This window comes from Ceratosolen solmsi, unplaced genomic scaffold (assembly GCF_000503995.2).
Source record: "Ceratosolen solmsi marchali unplaced genomic scaffold, CerSol_1.0 scaffold43, whole genome shotgun sequence".
In the NCBI taxonomy this organism is placed as follows: domain Eukaryota; kingdom Metazoa; phylum Arthropoda; class Insecta; order Hymenoptera; family Agaonidae; genus Ceratosolen; species Ceratosolen solmsi.
In genome coordinates, this window is record NW_011948431.1 from 2,191,693 (window position 1) to 2,215,916 (window position 24,224).

General features: G+C 41.2%; 1 protein-coding gene across 1 annotated transcript in view; it reads right to left on the bottom strand.

Moving 5' to 3' along the window:
* The window catches only part of N (neurogenic locus Notch protein), a 370,307-nt gene that overhangs the window by 272,483 nt on the left and 73,600 nt on the right, over nucleotides 1-24,224 (bottom strand). Inside the window, exon 2 of the mRNA XM_011502136.1 lies at nucleotides 16,992-17,070. Within this exon, the coding sequence (XP_011500438.1) occupies nucleotides 16,992-17,070 (79 nt within the window). The remainder of the gene's footprint in view (nucleotides 1-16,991; nucleotides 17,071-24,224) is intronic.

Here is a 24,224-nt window from a genome sequence, read left to right on the forward strand (position 1 = left end):
AGAGAGAGAGAGAGAAAGAGAGAGAGAGAGAGAGAGAGAGAGAGAGAGAGAGAGAGTGATGGGGACTGGGGATGAGATGAGAAAGCAGGCGGAAGGGAGGGAAAACGGTGGTAGTATACTCGTCGGATACCCACGCCTCTAATGAACGCTAAGTTATTGTTCTTTTGGTCGGCATTGAACCCTGCCCCCACCGAGACTACTGTAACAATATTCGCACTGTCAATCAACACTTTGGTGTTAAAACCACCGACCCGTCAATTACAGTGCATGCAACAGTGTCAGAGTTATCTGCGTACACATTTTACAAATACTTTGTTTCATCCAGGAGAATACCGAGGCGTGTATCGAGTCACTCGTTCCGACACTCTCGTCCACTGACAATCCCTTTCAATTACGCACACTCGCGCAATGTTGATAAGAACGAGAATGACAAAACAAAACGAAAAAAAAAAAAAATATAATTTCCTTAAGAAACATTGACATTTTTTACATAAGCACGTTGCTAATGTTTATGTAGACAATACGTACTTTGCGTTACGTGCGACGTGCAAATGACGTAGCAATGAATAGGCTTAATAAGTTAGGCTAGCGGTTGACGAACGTAACGAAAGAATTTATGAATTATCATATGAAATTGCTATATTAATTACGGTGCCGTATTAACTTAGCCAACTTATTAAAAAAAAAAAAAAAAAAAAAAAAAAAAAAAAAAAAAAAAAAAAAAAAAAAAAATCTAACGATATAAACAAAGACTGCCAATACGAATACTTGTATGGTTTCGTTAGTTACGATGATACTGTAATCATTTTTTTTCTTTTTAAGCTTCTCGCAACTGTCCAAAACAAAGAAGAAGAAAAAAGCAAAGGAAAGAAGCTAATTTGCAACGACCAGAGCAAATTGTTTTACCTCGTAATGGTTATTTTACTTTAATATTTATATTCAAGCTTTCTCTAGTGTAAATAGCTTTCCCAAGATGAAGTACCATTCGTTAACATTGAAAAAAAGAATGTTAAATCCAATTCGTTGCATCGAAGCGTACAAATACAGCGTAACGAAGGCACGGCTTCCCCGAGCAAATGGCGCATTCGAGTTCACAAGCCCGGAGCTCGGCTACCAGCCTCGATACTTCCACGGAAACTATGCGCCGTGGCGATAAATTGAAAATACCTTGCGTGAGCGTGAATCGACTTTTTTGCGATAAACGGATGGTGGCTGGGGGCGGGGGGGGTGAGGAAGGGAAGCGAGGAAAAATGTAGAGCGATGATACAAACGGACGGAAGTTTGGCTCGAGAGCTCGTTGATGCCGCCGAGTTGCTACTTATAAATGTCAAACGACGTTTATGCGACGTTCTTGACGTAAGCTCATGCGAATCGAAATTCAAAAGTGTATAATTGGAGTGCGAGTTATGCGAGATCCGCGATATTCGCATTTTTATCCTTAAATCAACGTCAGGCACGCGCGCGACAAACAGATATATATATATATATATATATATATATATATATAGAGAGAGAGAGAGAGAGAGAGAGAGAGAGATAGACGTATTTGTAATATATGTAAAACTTTTTGTATAATTGGCTGGCATGGGACGGCGATTAAAGGAAATACGTAATATAGTACACTCGTCGAGACTTCGATGCTCTGGCTGCGAGAATTCTATAGACAAGATTTTAATTATTATCAATGGATATCGATATTGTAAGAAGTAGTCTTAACGTATCAGGAGACCATGCGCGCGCAATTTTTTTTTACCGACCGAGAAACCGACGTGACACCGATTGGTCACGATCGAAGAAAACCAACGCGATGTTGCGACTGTTCAGCAGATATAATCGAAAATTCGTGGCTTATTATTTATTAGTAAGTGATTATTTAAACTCTTTTAAAATTAAAATCGTAATGATAAGTGATAAGCGCGCGTATTCTCAATCGATAAAGCAGCTCTACTTTGTCCACTCCTTCACGCTCTTATAAATAAATGGTGGTGTATTGCATAAGCGAGGAGTAGATGACTCGGTTGCTTATAGCGATGTCCGTAATAATCCGAGACCGAAGGCGATCCCAAGAGAAGAGAAATAAAGGATAGATAAGGAAGAGGAGATAAGGTGTTTGACGGGGTCGAGGGGATCGCCCGGGGAGAGCAGTGTGTCAATCGAAGCGTTGCCGCGACCATCACATATCGACGTCGGTCAGTAATGGAGGTCCCCGGCGAGCAGGGCCGCAGATTGTGCTGGAGCTGGCGCGCGACGTAAGAAAGCCAAGGGGGAAAAGCGAGCAGCGCAAGCCCGCGAAATTCCAGCGGGAAAACGCGTGGCGCCGGATTTTTACGGCCGGAGCCGGTAAGTTAGATATCCGCTTGGGCGCGAGTCGAACCCCGACGGTGGCTCTTGGGCACGCGCTCGGGGGGCCGCCAACGGGCTTCCCCAATCCAGAACATTGTGGCAGGCGAGCTGCCGGGAGGGTTGGTGAAGGGAGGGTGGGGCGGAATGGCGGGGAGGGGGCAAAAGAGAGCGAGTGCGACGGAGCGGACTGACAGATGGCGAGGCTCGGCGTTCGCGAGCCGGTTATTCGGTAGAGGGAGGGATGGTGGCCGTAGGGTTAGGGTGGGGGGCGAGAGGGGGGGGGGGGAGGAGAGAGGGGGGGGCAGAAAGAGAGAGAGAGAGATGGAGGGAGCGTGGGAACGTCGCCGCGATGCCGCCGCCTCGCTCTGCCCCTCGGCCGCTCTTTCACTCACTCACTCTCTCTCTCTCTCTCTCTCTCTCTCTCTCTCTCTCTCTCTCTCTCTTCGGGAGCCTCCGTCGTCCTCCGGGGCGATGAGCGTCGAGCTGCATCGCGCTTCCCTTTCTCCCCCTTACCACTCCGTTCTTCCATCCAGCCAAACGGCAACCCACAGCCACCGACACCGCCACCGCCACCACCAATACCAATAGCGTCATATAGCCACGACGACGTTGTCCCTCGTCGCTTCGTTCGACGCACGCACCAGGAGGAGGGTTGTGTCCGCGGTTCTCAAACGCCACTCTTCCACGCACTTGGCTACCCACCCCTTGAGGTCAGCCTCCCTTCCTTGCTTTGGCTCTCCTGTTCTCACTCGATCGAGTCGATTTCGTGTCGTTTCGCGGACTCGAGCGAGCACGAGTCTCATATTCCTCCATCCGGGTAATTCTGACGCCATAACAAAGTATCCTCGAGCATAGGGAATTCATAGGGAAACGCTCGCTTTGACGCCACGGATGCTCCGCATTAATGCCCGATTAGGATTTCCGAGAGAATAGACAGATCGGTTTGCAGCTCGACGACTATCCCCTCCCCCCTCCACCAACCCACCCACCACTTTTAAAAAAAAAATCGAATTTACAAAGTAGTGCTGCTTAGCATCGTTTTCAGTGTGTGTCGCCAGTAATAATAGCATTGCGTAAGGTAGTAGTGGTAAATAGAAAATTGGCGAAGTAATAGGAATCGAGGGATGTTGATTTTACGTCAAATCATTTGTTCCTCGACGGCTCGGTTATTTCCCGAATTATTTACATTGCGCATGATCTATCAATTAATCCCCCAGCATTGTCTACAAAACATGGTTGTGCTTTTCTTTCGGTGCCAAGCGCACAATCCCTATCATAAACGCTATTTAATGTAGGATAAAATTAACGAACGTCTGATTAGTCATCGTGAAAATTTAACGGAAAAACCAGTTGAAAATGGAAATGTCGGCCCACAAGATTAAGCGCAAGAACTCGTTTTTTGTTTGTTTGTTTGTTTGCTTTTTTTTGTTTTGTTTGTTTTAATTATCAATTAGCCCCGGTAGGCTAGCTTAAATGCACATATTAAGTAATGAAAATAGAAATGTTTAAGGAAGAAATGTACGTGTGTTGCGTTAATGTTGCAATGCAATAAATACACACTCGGCTTATTTTATGTTGGAATATCAGATAATATTCGAACGGCTTATTTATGTAGTGAGAAACTGCAGACTGAGTAAAAAAAGAAAAGAAATGAAATGAAATGCTCGCTGAGCAAGGGCCCCGAGTCTTTTTCTAAAGAAGAGAAAGAAGTTGATCAGCAGATGAGAAAGGCCAGATAAAAATCGAGCACAATGGAACTTGCAAAGCCCGAGACTTTGAAGAGGAAACGTGAGGCGCGTGTGAGAATGCTTACACTTTCTTCCTTGCTAATAATGCTCGACCGAAATTATTCTATATCGCAATTGTTGAATAACTTGGATGCTTTCTTTTTCTTTTTTTTTTTTTTTACTTTTCACTCTTCGCACGGTGTGAAATGTTATCGATTGTATTGGTCAAGTCGTCGGGCGTATACGGGGTGGCGGTGCCAGCTGGGGGCTTGGGATGGCGCGTGTTGGTTAGGGCAATGGGGGGGGGGGGGGGGGGGGGGGTTTGGCGAGGCAGGAACGGCAGCTCGTATTGCTGATAAGATCAAGATTTCTTCGAGTATCGCTTAAATTTCTTGCTAAAACTATCGCTAAAACGGCATTGTCCACGCTCTTAGCTGAGCTTACATTTATTACTTAATCGTTGCTTTTTATAATGATTTTAGCCGTATGTGTTTACTTATTGCTTCTCGAATGCCTAACACTCATACGCGCCATGATAATAGATTATCTAATCTAATTGTAGTAGATAGTTGAAAAGAATTTTTTATCAAATTCCTGTTTGTGATAAGAAAAATAATGCAGTTTCGCAGCGAGTTTATTATTTATTTACCATCATTTACACAAAATATATACATATATATATATATATATATATATATATATATATATATATATAAATATGTTTTTCTCCACATTTATCGCACCTCAATATATATATATATATATATATATATATATATATATATAAATATGTTTTTCGCCACATTTATCGCACCTAATACGCGACTCTGCGATTAATGCAAAATACGATGCTTTGCAAAGAAAAAAAAAAAAGAAAAAAAATGACTCGCATGCAATGATTAAAGCCCCATTTCCCAATTATAACAAAATATTATTATTTACATATAAGTAACATCCATCTGCTGGTTACAATGAACAATAGCTGTAATGCGATTTGTAATATATTATAAATGACACTTGTGATTAAAATAAAGGAGAGAAGAAAGGGATGAAGAAAAAACCAAAGTACAATAGCTGAATATGAGATATACAATGCTCATTGCCTTTGCTTCATACAATAGCCTTTAATCACTCATCCAGTAAATAAATCATGCGAAATCCGGGTTATCGGTTGTTAAGGAAAAAGTTTAGCGGTTGACGGGACGTCAGGTGAGCGCGAATCAGCCTCCATCTCCTGTAAAAATGTTAGGTTAAAGCATCGTCGAGCTCCTCACCGAATCCCCGATTGAAATAAATTCGAGATTCGCGAGTGAGCGCAAGTCGGCCGTATCAATCGCCGCCCTCCGCCGCCCTACGTCATAACAAAGTACCCACGAGCGAGAACAACGAGTCAAGAGTATTTGGAGTACGCCCCCGAAGGTATCCCCTAACGCTACACACAGCCGCACGTACGCGATGATCTTCCTCGATCCCGCTAACGTACGCCCGTTGGTCCTACTCCGCGGGATGTCCATATAATCCGGCAATGGTCGAGGACGGGGATGGCAGTGGGGGTTGATGGCGATGGGGGGGGGGGGGGGATTCGCATTTTTTGACAGGGCACGCCTCGTCATCGTGACTCCGGTGCGCGTCTAGTGGCTGCAGTACGAGGGAGCGAGGACCGATGAAAAAGAGAAGGTGGCCCGGGCCAAGGCATTAGCCAAGTCGAAAGCCGCTTTTTAGACGAGGAGCAGGAGATAACGAAATGACTCGACGTGTAAGCCGTAGATCAGTCTGGACATTTAAATTGAATTCTCGAGGACGGGAGATAGCGGCGCGGGTCTCGTTTTTTCTTTTTTTTTTATTGCCCTTTTCTTTTTTTGCGCATCCGCTTACGGCGCTAAAATCGAAATCCCTGGGACGGCAACTTTTCGATAAGAGTAATTGATTTTTGGTTATTACGAGATTACGCCTTCTTACTAATCCGTGGTTATGACTTAAAGGCGGGACGCCGCGATTCGCGCTGATCGATAAACCTCCAACTGACACTGCGATGCTCCCAGTGAATGTAACGCTCCTTTAACGGTTAACGAGTACGAATGAAAGTGTGCGATACGCGACTCGACCACCAATATTATTAATCAATAATATAACGTCGCACGGTCTTCGATGTACACGTGTCCCTCTATCCTCATCCCTTATTCTTTTGCACTCTCTCTCTCTCTCTCTCTCTCTCTCTCTTTCACACTCACTCACTCACTCACTCACTCACTCACTCTCTCAATTTCTCTCTTTGCAACGTCGGCGATGCCTCGCTGGTGAATTTACATTGGTTTTTGACATTAAGCGTGTTACGTCGCGATATCATCGATCAACGGCGAATAAGGTGCGCGTCGCTCGATACCGATATGGGAGAAACGTTGGGAGTGATCGCGAACCTTTGCGGGCCCATTAAGGCTCCGTGTACAAATGTGAATATATGCACGAGAGCCGATTAATTAATTCGTCCTGGAAAGTATTGTCTGGGCGATGGCCTGGATAGCCTAAGCATTAACGTTTCCCATCGATCAGGCGCTACCGATAAATCAGACTCGCCCAAATCCAGCGCGACGAGTCTCGCTGTAACTACTAGCGCATACCGGTTGTCCATTACGTATTACGAGCGTGTAATGTCGTGCGATTACACGTCCTTCCTCGATCGTTAACGTCGTAAGCGGCGTGGCCTCGGGTATCGAGAGAAAGCGGCGATCCTTCCCGGAATCAGGAGTAAGCTATCTATCGGCAAATCGAAAATCAAATTTTAAAGAGAAGTGGCGATAATCGTAATCTAGGACTCGGAGTCGGACATGGACTCGTGGAGGATCCCGATGCTACGTCATTACCACGCCACGAGGGCAGGGCTTATAATACGAATGGACATTGACGATAGGATTGGCGAAAAGTTCTCTTGGCGCAATTGTTGCGTTAGAACCAATCACCGTTTATATAGCTGGGAATGGGCGCCAGAGCGAATCGTACCATTATTTCGTCGAGACGAAGAAATAAACAAAAGCAAAGAGATGATAGATAAAAAAGAGATACAAAAGAATAATAATAATAATAATAATAATAATAAAGGGGAAAGAAATAATATACGGATTACTACGAGTTTTTCCTACGAACGATGCTTTCTACCCTTCCTTCTCGAACAATTCCTCCCGGAAATTGAATTATCCCCGAGAGTCCTTTCTCACCGCAGTCTCGGCATTTTCTTCGCTACTCTGTTGGTTTTTGTGACAGATGAAGACTTAATCAAGCCTGGGTATTCCAGCGTAAAGCGCTTAAACTCGCATTTCATGGATACGTTATTTTTAGATCTGATGAATATAAAGCGCGAGAAATTGCAGGAAATTAACTTTATTTACGACGGCGTCGCCGATGCCGGGGAACGCTTACACTTTGGCGAAAGAGAAAATGCTCAATTACCGACCAAACAAACGCCCAGGGATATTACGGCGTTATTAAATTGACTCCTCAATCATCGATAATTATAGCGTCTCACGGGAAACACACGAAAAGCCAACTAAATAATGTAATGCCCCGGGCAGTCAATAGCTTTCCCGAACCATAAAACTTGCTAGAGCGCTGCGCCGCGCGGCTCAAAAGTGTCGAGGTACTTTTCAGTGTAAGCCTAGTTCTGGTCCACAGTGGCTAATCCTTCGGCGAAAACAAATCAGCGAAGGGGAGAGATGAAAAGGGGTTCCAAGACCCCACCCGGAAGGGGGGGGGCCTTGGCATTCGTCCACGAGCAAACGGGCACCTTTCCGTAAGGTGATTCCATCGTGGCGCCGGGAAATAGCATCTCGGTTGCGTCCGCTGCTTTTCATTCCGTTGTTTCATCACCGACACCATCGACGGCCCAAAATGGGCATAAGGACGACTTAGGAGTGCCAGGACGCTGACACGTGCGCGATATCGTCTCACTTTTTGTCGCCGTGCAATCGGTGCTTTGTTTGTCGAGTGAATTACGCCTAAGGAACATCGCCCGGCAGATACTCTATTGCGAGCCGTTTCGTCCATTCGGAATATAATCGCCCCTTCGCGTCAAATTTTTGTCAGCGCCCGACCTCGTGAATGCGCTCGAGAGCTTCGCTTGATCCATGCGCGCAACTGTCACTAGAAAAAAAATGCCTTTAAAATGTGAAAAATATACAATTTTCCGAGTCTACACGGAGCAACGTGACCGGGATATTTGTAATAAGCGATCGTTATTAATCGACACGAATTTGGTCATTTCCCCAACAATAACAACAACAACAACAACAACAATAATATCAATTCTCAGCCGTTGTTGTTTTATTTTTTGTTTTTTTTTTTTCACACTAAATTGATAGACCATTCGTTACCTTCGCGGACAAAGCTGAGAACGTTGAATACGAACGTGCCAAAGTACATGTGGATCCTCGCACTCGCTCGCTCGATCCCCCTCCACCTCCGACCCACCTCCTACCTACCACCACCGACCCACGCCGATCAAATCCGCCGCCTGAGCCGGCGTTCGGCAACCCAATCGAATAAAAACGACGCAAAAGCGATCGTGGATGTTGTGGCGGGGACTGCAGGGCTAATCGCTTGGCGGCTCTTTCCCCGGCCAGCCCAAGGAAAACACGACCGCGGCGAACCCTTTATTGGGCGCACGCGGCGAAGGGAGGACGAGGTGCAAGTCACGTGGCGGGCTGCACGCGGCCTCTCCACGTGCGTCCGGAGCGCGTGTCGATGGGCGAGATGGGATTGCAGAATCCGTCAACCATCGACCATCGACAACGGCCTCGTCTACGCGGTCGCTTTAGTTGGCGCACGTGAGCCACCCTGAGTGTGGTCCGATTCAGAGCCGGAAGGTCTCTTACGAAGCAAGTACGCTTAAATTTCCACGCGAAGGCCGGCAACTTCCGACTCGATTGGTCGGCAATTTGCTATCTTGGGTGAATATTAATTATCGATCAATTGGATTAGGGACAATGTCCGATCGTGTCCCGTTTGGTAAATGGATAGATCGTCCTTTGAAATATTAAAGTTTACCTTATATCCTCCATTCAGCATTCATTGCAAATTCAACAAATTGATTGACACACGCGCACATTCGTATATATATATATATATATATATATATATATATATTCACACACAGAATGCACATGATATTGGATTGGCTTATGCAACTACGAAATAAAAGGGATATGATGCAGTATTACCACGCGTTGCGTCATTGCCATTATAAAAAGTGCTTATCGATTGGAAATTACAATGCGATAATTACGCAATGTAAGGAAATGGTTGGAAAAAGTTCTTAAAAGCTTGTCAATGCACGCGCGTCATGCACGGACGTTGTGGGTGGATCGTGCGCGTGTGCGAGGCGAGCGTAAGCTTTAACGCTTAGATTGCCGAGCTATTGATAACGACCGCTAATCCTTGAAATAAAAACCTGACGCTCGACGAATGAGAAAAGGGAATCGAGCTCGGACGCGCCATGTGTATCGCTTTAAAAATATTTAACGGCACCGAGCATCCCTAATTCCAAGCACACGCATCCCCGTGGACAATGTAGCGTGAGCAAGCACGCGTCAATGTAGAAAAAAAAAAAAAAAGAAGCCAACCGGGGAAAGCGATTATATTATATATATATATATATATATATATATATATATATATATATATTATATATGTATATATGCTTGAGAGGGTGCAGAAGGGGAGAACGAGAGCAGAAGATGCACTACGCGGCTGACAGAAGAAGGGAGGGAGAAGCGCGCGACGAGTGTCCACAAAACGAGTGAGCAATTGGTGCACTTAGCCAAGCGTGCGCGTGCTGCACGCGTCGCGGGGGGCGGGGGGAGGGAGGGAGGGGAGGGGGGAGAGAGATTTTTCACTGGCCATTGTAAAAGCACCCCAAGCAAGGTCCATCGGTTGCTTTTAATTCGCCATATTGTCAAGTGGCGCTGTTCAAATTTGTTGTTCCAGTGGATTAAGCGCGCGCGCTTTTAGCTCATAAAAGAGGAGGCGTCTTACGAGCAATCGTTCAATTTTCAATCTAGGGTCAAAAAAAAAGGTTCTCTTTGTTGCCTAAGTAGCTTCCGAGACGATTATTGAGATTTATTATGGGGAGTGGGAGGGGGTTGGTGGTCAGGAGGGTGGGAGTCGCTTAAATTCTGAAGTGAATATCATGTGCGTCGAACGTAACGGTCGACGCTCATTAGGAGAGGGGCCGATGCTTTTATAAGGGTAGTTTAAACTTTTGTGCCCCGTTATTGCGGTTATGGGAATTTTCAATGATATTAATAATATGGCTGACTTGTGTCGTCGATGCGTGAACCAAATTTTCTTTTATACGTCGATACCATTGTTCGGAGCATTGAGATATCGATTGTTCGAAATGTTCATAGAGGCGTCGGTCAGAGTCGAGGCGGACGCGCGATATCAATAATATTTATACACGGTTAAGTGCGGTAGTGTCTGTAACACAATTTTATATGCTCCGAGGTTTCCTAATGACGGCACAACGAATGTTATGTCATTATGCTGTATTTGTGTGGTGTCGACATTAACAATTATAATAATTGCAATTATAACAAAGACGGAAAAGTAATTATCGGAGATAAGCGATTATTCGTAAGGTCGATCGGAAAGTTTCCCTTGACGTGCATTTTCATTCATTGCTCTCCCCAATCGCTATTTATCATTATCATTTTTATCATTATCATTATCATTATCATTATCATTATCATCATCATTATTATTACAATTATTATTATTATTACAATTATTACAATTATTATTATTACTATTATTATTATTATTATTATTATTATTATTATTATTATTATTATTATTATTATTATTATTATTGTTGTTGTTATTATTACTATTACTATTATAAATTATTATTCGTTACATCTTGGCTCTCAACTTTTTAACCCTTTTTTGTTATTATTATTTTTCTTCTATTTTTCGTTGTTGTTGTTGTTGTTGTTGTTTATTGCACAATGATTTATTGTACTTGTAAAGCCCGAAGAATAAGGCGCGAGTAAAAAATTTGCGAATGAAAGACTTTTGGGAAACGAGCGTAATAAAATTTATCGTTAAATTTTATACTTCGTACGTAAATCCTTATAACTGGACGATCAAACAAGATATCAAACTTTAATAACAAATGTCGAAACTCCTCTCGTGCATCAGAATAATACGTTGTTTGCAAAATGAGGCTAGATACTTGATATTATTTATAGTTCCTATCTCGGCATTACGACCTATCGCCCATCAAATCGAATATTATAAGGAAGAGCAAAGGATACTCAATAGGCGCACTTAAGACGTTTGCATCGAAAAGCTAGTATTATTATTATGTAATGCTAGAAAATAGCACCAATTTACTCTGACAAGAGATAATATAAGAAGAGGAAAAACTAGTTTAGTTTACGCGACTACCAATACAAATCGACATTCCTCATAAATGCAATTTCAGGGACTTGGTAAAACGGAAAGTGTCCGAGCTTATAATAACAACGGACCATGGTTGTGTTATTAACGGTATACATAATACATTTGTGCAGACATGTATGGACTGTAAGGTATGTAATTGTAAAGAAAATGCATGTTCCTACTTTTGTCTTTGTCATCTTTTTTTTTTTTTTTTTTTTTGCTGTAACGTGCGCCTCGATATCCGCAATTCTTATTTTCCTTGAAATTTTATCTCTTTTTTGTCTTTGCTTATTGCTTTCTTTTTGCGCGGGTTAATTCGCGTTAGGAACGACCAATCACGCATGCGCTTCCAATGAAATACTACATTTTAATTTAATTAGATTCTAAGAATTTTTGCATTATAACGTGTCGTATTCTATGTACGTTCAAAGGTTGTTTTGCCGTGAGTTTAATTATTGGGATAGAAGATGCGAGGAGTACCGTTCATATCTCGTTTAATACTCTTTCAGAAATAAATTTGAATAACCGCATATTTTATGAAAAGTACCCTATCAATGCAAGAACATCAACGGTATTTAATATTCTTCGTTTTCTTCATTTTTCTTCTTCTCGCTTTTATTCATCTAATTCTGCTTCTCAAACAAAATGCTTAAATGCTACAAGCATCATCGTGCATTAGTTCATGAATTAAATAATAAAATAAAAGTGTATTATCAATCGATACGATTCATATGGGAACGATAGACAGGATTTTATTAGATAAGAATTTCCTTCCGAAACATTATCAATTACATCCTGGGATCTTGATATTAAAATAATTTTGTATGCATAGAAAACAATGTTTTTAATATGCATCGAGCTGCGAACAGTTAAATAGCGAAAATATCTCTCATCTACGCGCGCCCTTCAATATCTCAAGTTTGATAAATTCAAATTACTTTGCAATTTATAATTCACACCAAGTATGAGTATTCGAGAGTTTCATCGATAACGCTGGCATTTCCATCTAACGAGAGTAAGTAAGTTCGGTATGGTACGGTATGGTTTTAAACGTATCGTCAACCGTACCCGCCTTCGATAAAAATGTACAACGCCTTATTTCAAGGCGGTTAGTCCGCAAGAGTAAGCATAATTCACGGAGATAAGAGATGCCGAGGGCATTTGAAAATCGAGGCGAAATGAGGTTGGTCGAATCGCCGATAAGTATAGTAAGCAGCGAGCGAGCTAAATTGAGCGAAACGAATTCCTCGGGACTGAGAGTGGAAACGAGGCCTCGCTAATTGTAAATAAATTAATAAAATGCAAATCTCTCCAAGTGTAATAAATAATCAAGTATCCCATTGTGAAACTGCCCGGCCAAAAAGGACAAATGCTTGTAACGAAAAATACGAATATTCGCATCAGCGAAACGAGGAGTAGCTGACAGGTCTAAGCTCAACGGCCTTACTCTTAAGCTTATTGTTTGCGACAGGGGTGGTGGGGGTATGGGAGGAGGATTATCGTGCCTAGAGTCCTATGATTTCGCGCGGACGCAATGCGACATAATGGAGCACGACGAGGAGCTCGAGTCGACGATCACGCCGTGATTATAAGGAGCTTTGGAGTTGTCGATAGGAAGGTGAACGCGAGGTCGAGGGACTTTATGGCGATTATTAGCCGAATACATTTCCATGGCATTGGCCGTCCTCCCCTCGATCTAGATTGAGATGCCGAGAGACATTAGCGACGATGGGAGCCGTTGTGCAGTTTCACCGAGCACCGACCGCTTCGTTGCTATTCGACCAGCGTCCTTACATTACTACGGCTTGGGATAATAAATAGTAGATCGGCGCATTGCCCCCGCGGCTCATTCAAATCCACAATCCAAACGGATTCCTGCGTTAAATGTCGGACTAATAACGAGCGCGTACTAAAGCTCAAGTCGACTCCTTAAAATAGCCTGCACCATGGATTATGATTGCGCAATGGGAGGACAAAATATGGCAGCTGAGTAGTACCGGTAATACCTGAACCACCGGCTCACCTTATTGCATATCTCGTTTTATTTTTTTTTTGTTTTTTTTTTTTAATTTTTTTTTTTTTTTATCCACGAAATACCTCGTTCAATGCATTCAATAGCAACGCAATCGCTGTCGTATAATTGGAAAATTAGAGGGGCGGAGGGTGGAGATGGAAGAGTAGTTGGCTTGTACATGCGCGAATAATGCGACGGATAAAAGAAGCAATTTAAATGCGTTGTCGGATCACGAGAGCGCTCGGATAATACTGGACACCGCGACTATTATGGCGTCGCTCTCGGCCGTAGGCAAGTTCCGTTTCTTCGCACACACGCGCGCGCGCGCGCGCGAGCACACCTCATCCTTTGTGTTTGATATTGCATCGTGTCGGAGCGACGCTCGTGATTTGACTGTGATCCAATAGTCATTGCCCGTTACTTTTTTCTTCTTTTCTTCTTCAACGTCTATCCTCCTCCTCGTGTCCCTCGCCCCCCCCCCCCCCCCCCCCCCCCCCCCCCCCCCCCCCCCCCCCCCCCCCCCCCGCCGCTATTCCCGTCACCCTCGTTTCTCTGTAACTCTTTTTACATGTTGGACAACACGATTGTAGAGCAGCAAGAACGCGCTACGATCAAAACATAACGGAATGACGCGACATTCCATTGTCTAGTAGCGTTTAATGCCAATAATATTTCATCGCAATACATCATTTCCATCTGCGAATTTCTCTTACTTGATATAAAAGAAATCAGAAAAAATGCATGGCAACTGGGCTAACGCTATCGATCGCCTTGAAAATTTGTCAATCGTTAAGAAATGATGAAAGTAATGATCCTATAACGCGTAGGATAGAAAAAAAATGGCGAACAATAGGAAAACTTTTTAAGAATCGTCATTGCTTTATTTTATTTATTCGTAACGGAAGCATAACGGATATTATAGGTTTCGCAGGCCCATAAATGTGCGGTTTATATGCATAATAAAGTAAAATCAAGGGAAATTTTTTATCATTTCTATTGCAGAATGCAAATGAAGTTTAGTGGTAAAAAAAAATGTAAAACATATTAAGCGATAAATAATTTCCTGTAAATCACGTATAGTAGTCTCGCGATCCACGTCATACGAACATTTAATAAATTAAAATATTATTATTATTGTAAGAAAGATTATGAAATTTTCAAGTCACCTTTTTCCAGTAAATTTCCAAGCTATGAATATATCAATGTTTTCTCAATTCTCTCTCTCTCTCTCTCTCTCACCCTCACTTTTTCATTCTTTATTTCTTTTCTTTTTTTCTTTTCTGTAATTATTCTTTGTATAGTCTATGCAAGTCTTGCATCCACTCTACATTATTTATACAATATGTCTTTATCTAGTTATAGGCTATTTCGAGACCTACGATACCATCTTCATTAATTATACTATTTATAGTAAGAAATGTTACAAGTTCACGTGTAACATTGCACAATATACATATTGTGATTAGCATCGATTATAAGTTCAAGTATGTCGGCTCGTGTAAGGCGAAGCTCACCGACTATGCTATAGAATTTTTTTTTTCAGCGCAAATGTACAATAATTCGCCACGCGTTTTGTAAATGTACAGGGTTGGCGATGATGGTATTTTGCCTGCACCGACGTTGAATTTACTCGCTTAATGTCCAGTAGCACGCAAATTTGATCTCTCCCATCAGCGCGAGGCTAAGATATCTGGCCATTTTACCTCCAATGCACGTCTACGAATAAACATTCTTTTTTTAACGCGCTAAATGCGATGTACATCGATGCTCTGTGACCTCGCAAATCCGAGCATCGCATTTAACCCAATTAAAGGTCTGCGCGCAAAAATAATCATCTTCAAGCCATAATGATTCATCAGCTGCTGCAAATAAATACGCGCGCGCACCTGATCACGTATAAACATATGAGTAATTATACGTATCATGCGAGTTCAAGAACTTTGAAATAATTATAGAATTTACTTCCGTGGCGCAGCATCTTCACATTCTAGTTGGCTTTCGTTAAGAGCTACTAATGTGACTTATTCATTTTATGCAAATTCTCCATTTTTTTTTTTTTCCACTTATAATGTTTCCCGTGCACCCTAAGCGATCGATTGGCCAAGGATCGCGTATCGTGAACTTTCCGATCGAGGGTACTCGTTTTGCAAAAGCTTCGCAAAGAAAAAAACCCCCCTCGTCTCGCCGACAAACTACGCAACTGCGCTGGCTTCCAATTTTCGCGATCGTGAAAGTGGAGAGCCGTGATCTCCCAGAGAGGCCGAAAAAGGCCTCGGGCCCGCTCGCAATTACACCCACAAACGGAGAAAACGAGGCATCGTCGAGGGCGAATAATTCAAGGCTCCCGCGGGCCCCGGGCGCTTTTCCAATTATCCCACGCGCTGCTACCGAATCCGGCAGTCGAGCTCGCGATTTCGTGATCGGCCGAGAAAAATCCGGACGCACGCACAGTCGATTTTCCAGATCCGGCGTCGCTCGCCCCAACAAAGAGCGCAGCGATCGCACGGAGCCTAATGCAAAGGTCGAAAGGGCTGCCATCGGTCTCAGGGCCCTGGCGCCTCCGGCTCTCTTAAGATCTCTCGATTCCTCGGCGCTTAGGTGAGAAGGGCCAGGCGGCGGTGGGACGGAGGACGGCTGGGAGAGGAGCGGTTTGATGGGAGAGCGTCCATCCATTCTCTGTCTATTCTCTCGCGACGGTTCTGTTGGCTATCGCGTGGGAGGCTCCGCATTCACCAGTTCTCGCATTCCTCCCGCGATTCTGGCCTTTTTTCCCTCTTCCCTCGAACTTCCCTCGAAGGTCTTTTTTCACCGAATTTCATCCTCGACGCGACTAATAGAAATATTTACATTCGCTTCGAGTATCAGCTGAGAATAGCCCCAACACGACGGTATCACTCTCTCTCTCTCTCTCTCTCTCTCTCTCTTTCTCTCTCTCTAACACAGAGAGAGAAAGAGAGAGAGAGAGAGAGAAAGAATAAACGAGCAATAATACATGCTTTTACAATATATGCTTAGCTGACTCTAGTCCTAGACTTATGTTTTGCTCTTCTCTCTCTCTCTCTCTCTCTCTCTCTCTCTCTCTCTTTCTCTCTCTCTATCTATCTCTCTGTCTCTTTTGCATATTTATCCCTTTGTCGAGAGATAAGATTGGCAATAATATCGTAGCGTGTATTCGTGAATAATATATTATTTCAAATAAATTTCTCTTCAACGAGTATTCGGCTATTTACACCTATTTGCAATATTAATAAGCTTAATAGTATAAGCGGTGTAGTATTGTTATGTAACAGCAATAGCTAAAGAATGTTCAAGTATAGTGAAACGCGAGTAGCAGTAAAGTATCGCAAACGTGGTAAAAACAAAGATATTTTTTTTTATTTTTTTTACGTTAGAAATAATAATCGATGGTGATTGCACATTATGATACTTCTATGGGAAGGAGAAAGAGAATAGCGATGGAGGATAATACTCACTTGCAATGTGATTCCCCGCGTGGCGACGAGACGCAAACTCCGACATTTTTACAGGGACTCGGTGAGCACGATACGAATCCTGAAACAAACAAAACAAAAATAAATCATCGGTCATGCATCGTCAAAGCTTCTCTTCATCTTGTTTTTGCAGACATGCAAACAGCAATTCATTTTTCTCTTTTCCTTTTAATACGGTTGCCAAGCTAAAATACCATTCGCCTTACGAGGAAATGAAAATCTATTCTTTAGCGTACGTATTCTACATATCCTCCACATGTGGGGCTAATTTAGCTTTCAAGATAACAGTACACACTTCCCCATAGCGTAAATAAATATTTATATCAGGTTGGCTTTACAAGTGGCGAGCCTCTCTCCGAGCCCAGGCCACGACGTCGAGATGAAAAATGGATATCCTCTATCCTCTATCCTCTATCCTCTATATCCCCCCTCCCTCCCTCCCTCCCTCCCTCCCTCCCTGTCCCGCCACCCGGCATCTCACTCGACTAAGTACTCAATTTATAAAAGGAAAGAAAATGAGCGACGCCCTCGCTCATCCTGCACGGAGGTAACGCGACTGCCTCTCGAGCATGGACTACTCGCTCACGGGCGGCAACCGGTTGCACCTCGCTCGCGTCATAATGCAGGACGATCGGCCTCGAGGATTCAATTTCACCGGGGAGCGCCCGTTGGAGCAGCTCGATCCTATCTCTTCGGCCTAGTGCTTTTGCAAAATAAGAGGTTTCTCCGTTTCATGCTTCGCATTATCGTCGACGGGGGCCATCCCTTCGCCTTCCGTGTCTTCTCTAATTGCTTCGTGAGTGTCTGCTGCTTGATTATTGTGAAAGGTCTATCCTTCCACTCGAATTATTGTATCATTCGCGTTACGTTCTCATTGAATTGACATTGTACTCGCAGCCATATTGTAACGTATCTTGTATTATTTATTATCGGATAACGCTGAATGCTCCGATGTATTCACGTAGAGTGGATTCAGTGTTATGCGTCAATGCTTTTAGATTATAATGTCAAGATTCTATTGGTAAAGAAACAATCCACATATACGGAGATGAGTAATTAATATTTTAAAGCACCATTATTTTTAAAATATTAGCAGCTATTGGTGAAAAATGTGCAGGCTATATGGAATTTAACAATTAGTTTATAATTTGAAAAATGTGCAGGCTATATGGAATTTAACAATTAGTTTATAATGTTGCTAAATAGAATAAAACGGTTTATTTTAATGCCTATAAAAGTCATGAGATAAATGATGTCTTAATATTGCAATACTTAAGAGCGCGTTGGAATAAATAAAATTCTTTACCACTATAAAAACATATATATATATACACGGTTTCATTTTGTATAGCGAATTTCTCATCTAGTGATTTCTCAGAGTGCCCGCTGAATATTCAGTTTTGTAATAAAATATTTTTATGCGAAGTAAAATTAAATTCAACCTACAAAACAACCTTAATTTATATTTATGCCCGTGCCAATAAATCTCTATTCTGGCAGTTAAATATTATTTGGCATATCGTACATCTTTTGTCAATACTTGAGAAAATATACGTAAATATTTTTTTTTTATTTATTTTTTTTTTTTTTTTATTTTTTTATAAAATACCAAAGTTAAATATGATCGAGTTACTCTATTAAATGACTTTATCATGTTTTTAAGTTCTTATTAAATGTCTCTTTTCACATCAAACTTTTCACAAGTTTCTCATATTATTGTTGTATTCATCGGGAATACACTGAACTCAAATTGCTCTTTATACACTTGAAATGGGTAATGAGTAAAACTTACCTGCAATCAATTAATAATCATGAGTTGCTTATTGAATAATCAGGTCGATGCAAATACGGTTATCGTAATCGCTCAACATTAATAGCTACTCTGTCATCTGTATTGGAATTATCTTTGAGATTAATGAAAAAGAGAAAAAAGAAAGAAAAAAATTAGCTTGATAAAAATATGTTAAAATTAATTAGCATAAGAGTTGCAATATTCCCATTGGTTCCCTCGCGAGCTCTACGGCAATATTGTAGATAATTGCACTGCACTAAACGCAAATAAAATACTAACGTAGACATTATTAATAATTATTACTTTAATAATACATTGATAATATTGCAATATGTAAATAGGAAAGAATTATTGACACAACGACGTACTGAAAGAAATACGAGGACTTTTGTCTTAATGTAAAATTATCTTTAGCCGCCCAAATAAAGTAAACGTTAAATTAAACTTTTAAACGAACATTCGATGATACAATAGGAAAATATTGTGAAATATATTTTATTGACCCTTTTTGTTCATTTCATGAAACAAAAGCACAAACTTTGCAATAAACCGGAATAATATTAATTTTTTTTTTTTTTTTTACAGAAACCGTCGCATCCTCTAATAACAATAATAGAGATGAAAATACTATTTTTCTCACAACGTTGTTGGAAATCATATTTTTATAAAAGATGAAAATATTAATTAACTTATTCATATATTTAAGAACATTGCTGGATTTCCTTAAGCGATAATTATTTAATAATCTTTTTCTTCTCACGACCGCGTAATGTCTAGGGATTGCCAAAACCATTGAAAGAAAAATCTTTTTTCCTTCGCGTTAACCAAAAAAATTTTTAATAAAAAATTTCACAGTTTGAAATATTATTAAAATCTGCTTGAATGGACGAGGTCAATATTTATCGTAAATTACAGGTTCAACTTGTTTAGATGACAAAATTCGTCACTGAATTAATCTGGCCTTGAGATTGAAAAAGCAAAGCTACAACAAAGAAGGCTACCGCAATGCTTACTGTAATAAATAATTTTCGTTTCATTTTGGCAATTTTCATGAAATTAATCATTCGCATCATGATAAAGCATTCGGTTAAAATACACGAGGGCGCACATTAATTTGATAACGTTATCGCTGAAGCCTCAACGATTATCTCAGGATTCGCACGAGACATCTCATACGAATGACTAGTTACATACGGACAATTTCCTGACAGTCGCTCAAATCTACCATCTTACTTTATCGCTCTGCTCGGGCGCATTCCTACCGCATGTACAATCGCAAGGTGGAAAATCTTAAGAGTCAAAGTGCGAGGAAAAACCGGCAACTGTGGAAAAGGCGAGGGATGGGCCCAAGGCGAGGCCGACAAGATGGATCGAAACGGTTAAGCGAGGCTGCCTGGCCGTTTAACGAATCCTTTTCAACGAAGCCGCATTTTCCCGTGAGTCTATCCTTGCTGACTCGTGATCCTGCAGTCTCGGTGGAATCTTGAAAAATTAGCCGCGCGCGACACATGCAATGTGTGCTTGTGTGCGACCTCTCTATTAATTTTCTCCCTACAAATCGTGGATTCGCGCTTTTGCCGCGCTACTATTGCACGGTTTGCGATTAATTATTTTTTAAATTGTTGCATATTAAAATAGTGAAACGATGTGAATATGGATTAATAACTGGACTACGTGTCTCTGACAGGCATGTATTTGCCGTCGTGAATTGAGATACGTAATACGCTGGGAAAAATTTCTACGTTATTTTTTTTTTTTTTTTTGTACCTTCCTCGTGGATACTTGGCGTGCCGTGTAATAAAAGTAAACTTTAATCGGGCATTTAATAAATCTGGTATATTAAATGCCGGCAATAATTGTACACACGTGATCGTGCGGCAGTTAATTTGACACGTTATTTCGAATCATTTCGCAACGCCCCTAGACAATGGTACCCAATAAAAAAGTTAAGTCATTTTATCGCCTTGTGCGAGTTCGTTACGAATTCCCAATCGAAACGCTCGTTTCTCACATGCAAATTATCCTGATCCAAAGTTTAACGAGTACGGGCGATTTCCTTGTTTGCCGTTGCACATTGTCGTTGTCGTTGTCGTTCTCGTTGTCGTTGTTTCTGTTACTGTTGCTGCTAGTCATATTGTTGCGAACAAACGCAATGGTATTTTTCGCTATTACGAGAATTAAACATTAATTGTATCGGTAAAGAAACTAAAAAGCAACGAGGCGAGGAGGGAAAGAAAAGATTGGGCTCTCAGCTTAGCACACCTTTAACGTATAATTCTCCCGAGTTGTTGGCAAAATGAAATTGAGGGAGAGAATGAGTGAGTGAGTGAGAGAGAAAGCGGCCATTAGCTAGGCACGAAACGCATGTTCCTCCGGGCAAATCCGTAACCGCCCCATAAACATGTCCGAGGCCTTACGCAAGCGGATGACATTTTCACACGTTCGATCTCGAGGAATTAACATGGCCTAGTTCGATTAAATTAACCTGCGCCGCGGAATAACGAGATGACTTACGACTATTCCTCCCGATTTTACCGGCGCTGCCTTAACCTCGAATACACGCGAGCATTTTTGTCATTTCGAGAGTTAGTTAACGTCCCGCTGAACGCTCGAGCTCTTGAGGTTTATTATGGAAAAATGGACGTCGTAAAGTTTAGTGCTCCAAGGGTCTACGACTACTCGAGAGAGATTTTATTGGGAAACGTTATTGCTCAGGTGTATATAAGACAATGGGTTATCTTTACTTTGTATTATTATATCTTGGACAAAATATTATGAATGAAGCCTGGCATTTAAGACATGTCTCTTTGCGTCTGTTTTTTTTTTGTTTTTTGTTTTGTTATGTTTTGTTTCGTTTTTTTGTTTTGTTTTGTGTTGTTTCGTTTTTTCGTTTTGTTTTGTGTTGTTTCGTTTTTTTTGTTTTGTTTTGTGTTGTTTCGTTTTTTTTGTTTTGTTTTGTTTTTTTGCTTTATGCTTTAGTGAAGGAAGACGCGGCATAATGGATAAATTAAACTGCACTTTTAACTAGCTGCGGAGACTTTTACCAAAGTGCAATTCATCTTCGCAACGAAGCAACAAATACGGCGCATAATCAAGAGAGCAAAGATCGAATAAAAAACAATTGACGCCAAAACCGCAAGTACTGTAGTTTAATCCATTAAAGCCAAGCGGTACGGAGAATAGGTCTTTGCTGTCAATGTCGCCAGATAAGTTATCCGTATTAAGGTGAAGCAGCGAGAGACAGAGAGAGAGAGAGAGAGAGAGAGAGAAAGCGAAACAAGTGAGAAATCATCAGCGTGCCTCGCTCAGTTAGCGTGGGCGGAGACTTCCCACCTTGTTCCGCGGGACCGCTGCGAAGGAGGGTACGAACAATCATCCACGTTGACAGCTCCCCCAAGGGGGAAAAACGGAGCGCCGTAGAAGACGAGAAGAAGGATCCGATACTGCACATTTAAAGGGAACGTAACTCTGTCAACCGATTGCTTTGCTGTCAAACGCGCTTTACACTTCTCGTTTAGCGTTATGCACCAGTGGAAGGCGTAATAAGGAGGAACTTGGGTGCTCGGACAATTACTTAATGCAATTTGATAAAATAATGAGCGGTTGCCAATTGTGCATGGCATTTCGTTTCAATAAAATTTCATTACTTTACAACTGTATATTATCTTTGACTGATATATAATTCGTGCTAATTATTTCAGATCTATCACTTTTCATTGTCTTTTCTTTTGTGATTTTTTTCTTCTTTTTTTTAATAAGTCAACGAGTTACTGGTCTTGGATTATTTTTCCTGTTTCATGCTTAACAATTAACCTTCGAAATTGAAAAGTAACGTGGACGAGATAATTAAAGCAAACATAATCAGCTTGAAAAATAGATATAAATAAGCCGTTTTTGTTTTTAAATTGAAAATGAATTTTCTCCCTCGGCTTAATCATTTGGTACACACAGTCTCGTACAAATTTAAGATCAAATATTCAAAAAAATAAACAAACAAACAAACAAACAAACTAGTACATGAGTATTATATAAAAAAAAAATAATAAATAAAAAATGCACTCTTTTACTTCTTTTTAAAGCAAGATAAACAACAAGATTTAACGTAAATTATTTCGAATACTACATTGCATAAGCTTAATTAATTATCTTCAAATAAAAGCAACAGGTCGTAATATTTATTATCCGATAATATCCTGGAGTCATCATCTTGTTTTTTTTTTTTTTTTAATATTAAGCGGTAATTTTAGGATAAACAAACGGATTCGATTAAACAAATCGCTTACGACGATGACTAGCTAGATAATCCAGCCAACTCGTTAATTAATTCAACGAAAATCAAACGATTAATCAAATTAATAATATATTATTATGTTGGTCTGGAATTTTAATAGACAAAAATCTCTTCCAAGGAAATAACATTAATTAAGATGTATATCCAAATTTCTATGAAATTCCGTGAAATAAAAAAACAAAAACAAAACAAAAAAAAAAAAACAAAAAAATACACGCCATGGAAGTCTTGCCAATATTTTTCCATTTCAAGTCAATTGCACGCGTATATATTTTATCGTTCACCACCGGCTCATAGACGCCAAATCCTCCTTGAAACTTTCCCGAAATCTCGTTTGGTCGATTCTAATTCGATAAGCATCGTTTCACTCTCGGTTCCCCGTGGAGACGAATCAAGTCCCCCGACTATGTCCTCACCCAACAGCCTCAGAAGCAAGCCGACGCTGGAAGTTCCACTTTTACTCTCCCTCCCTCTCTCTCTCTCTCTCTCTCTCTCTCTCTCTCTCTCTCTCTCTCTCTCTCTCTCTCTCTCTCTCTCTCCATCTCATCATCTCTCACCATCTCTCGCCATCTCTTCCTCTATCTCTTTTCTTTTCCGTTCTCGAAATAAAGAACGAAAGGATAAAGATGGACAAAGAGATATGAAGAGAGAGAGAGAGAGAGAGAGAGAGAGAGAGAATAAGACACTGCGAGAACTTGAAGCTACACACGTATGCCTTGGCTCTTCCTCAACCTCTCTAACGGTGGATCCCCGGTCAAAGTTCAGCATGGCCGTGTATGTAAAGGTAGTCGATTAAAAGTAGATTATACACACAGTGATACGTTTTTTACGAGATTTGATCGCATCTACATATCCATTGTCATGTGAAACTCTATTCATGTTATGCAAGTTAATACCCGGAAGATCATTGAATATCAATTAAAATGCTATCATATTTATAATTGCATTATCAATCGTACGTGTAATTTATGATTATTTGAGGGCATTGTGCAATGTTATTTAACAAATATAAGTTTTTTTCAACTTCCGTATTTTCCTGAACAATTTTTATGCCTGAAAAGCTCTTCAACGAGTCTCGAAAGTGGAGCGTCACTTTTCTAATAAGAAATGAATTATGTATGTACGTCTAAAG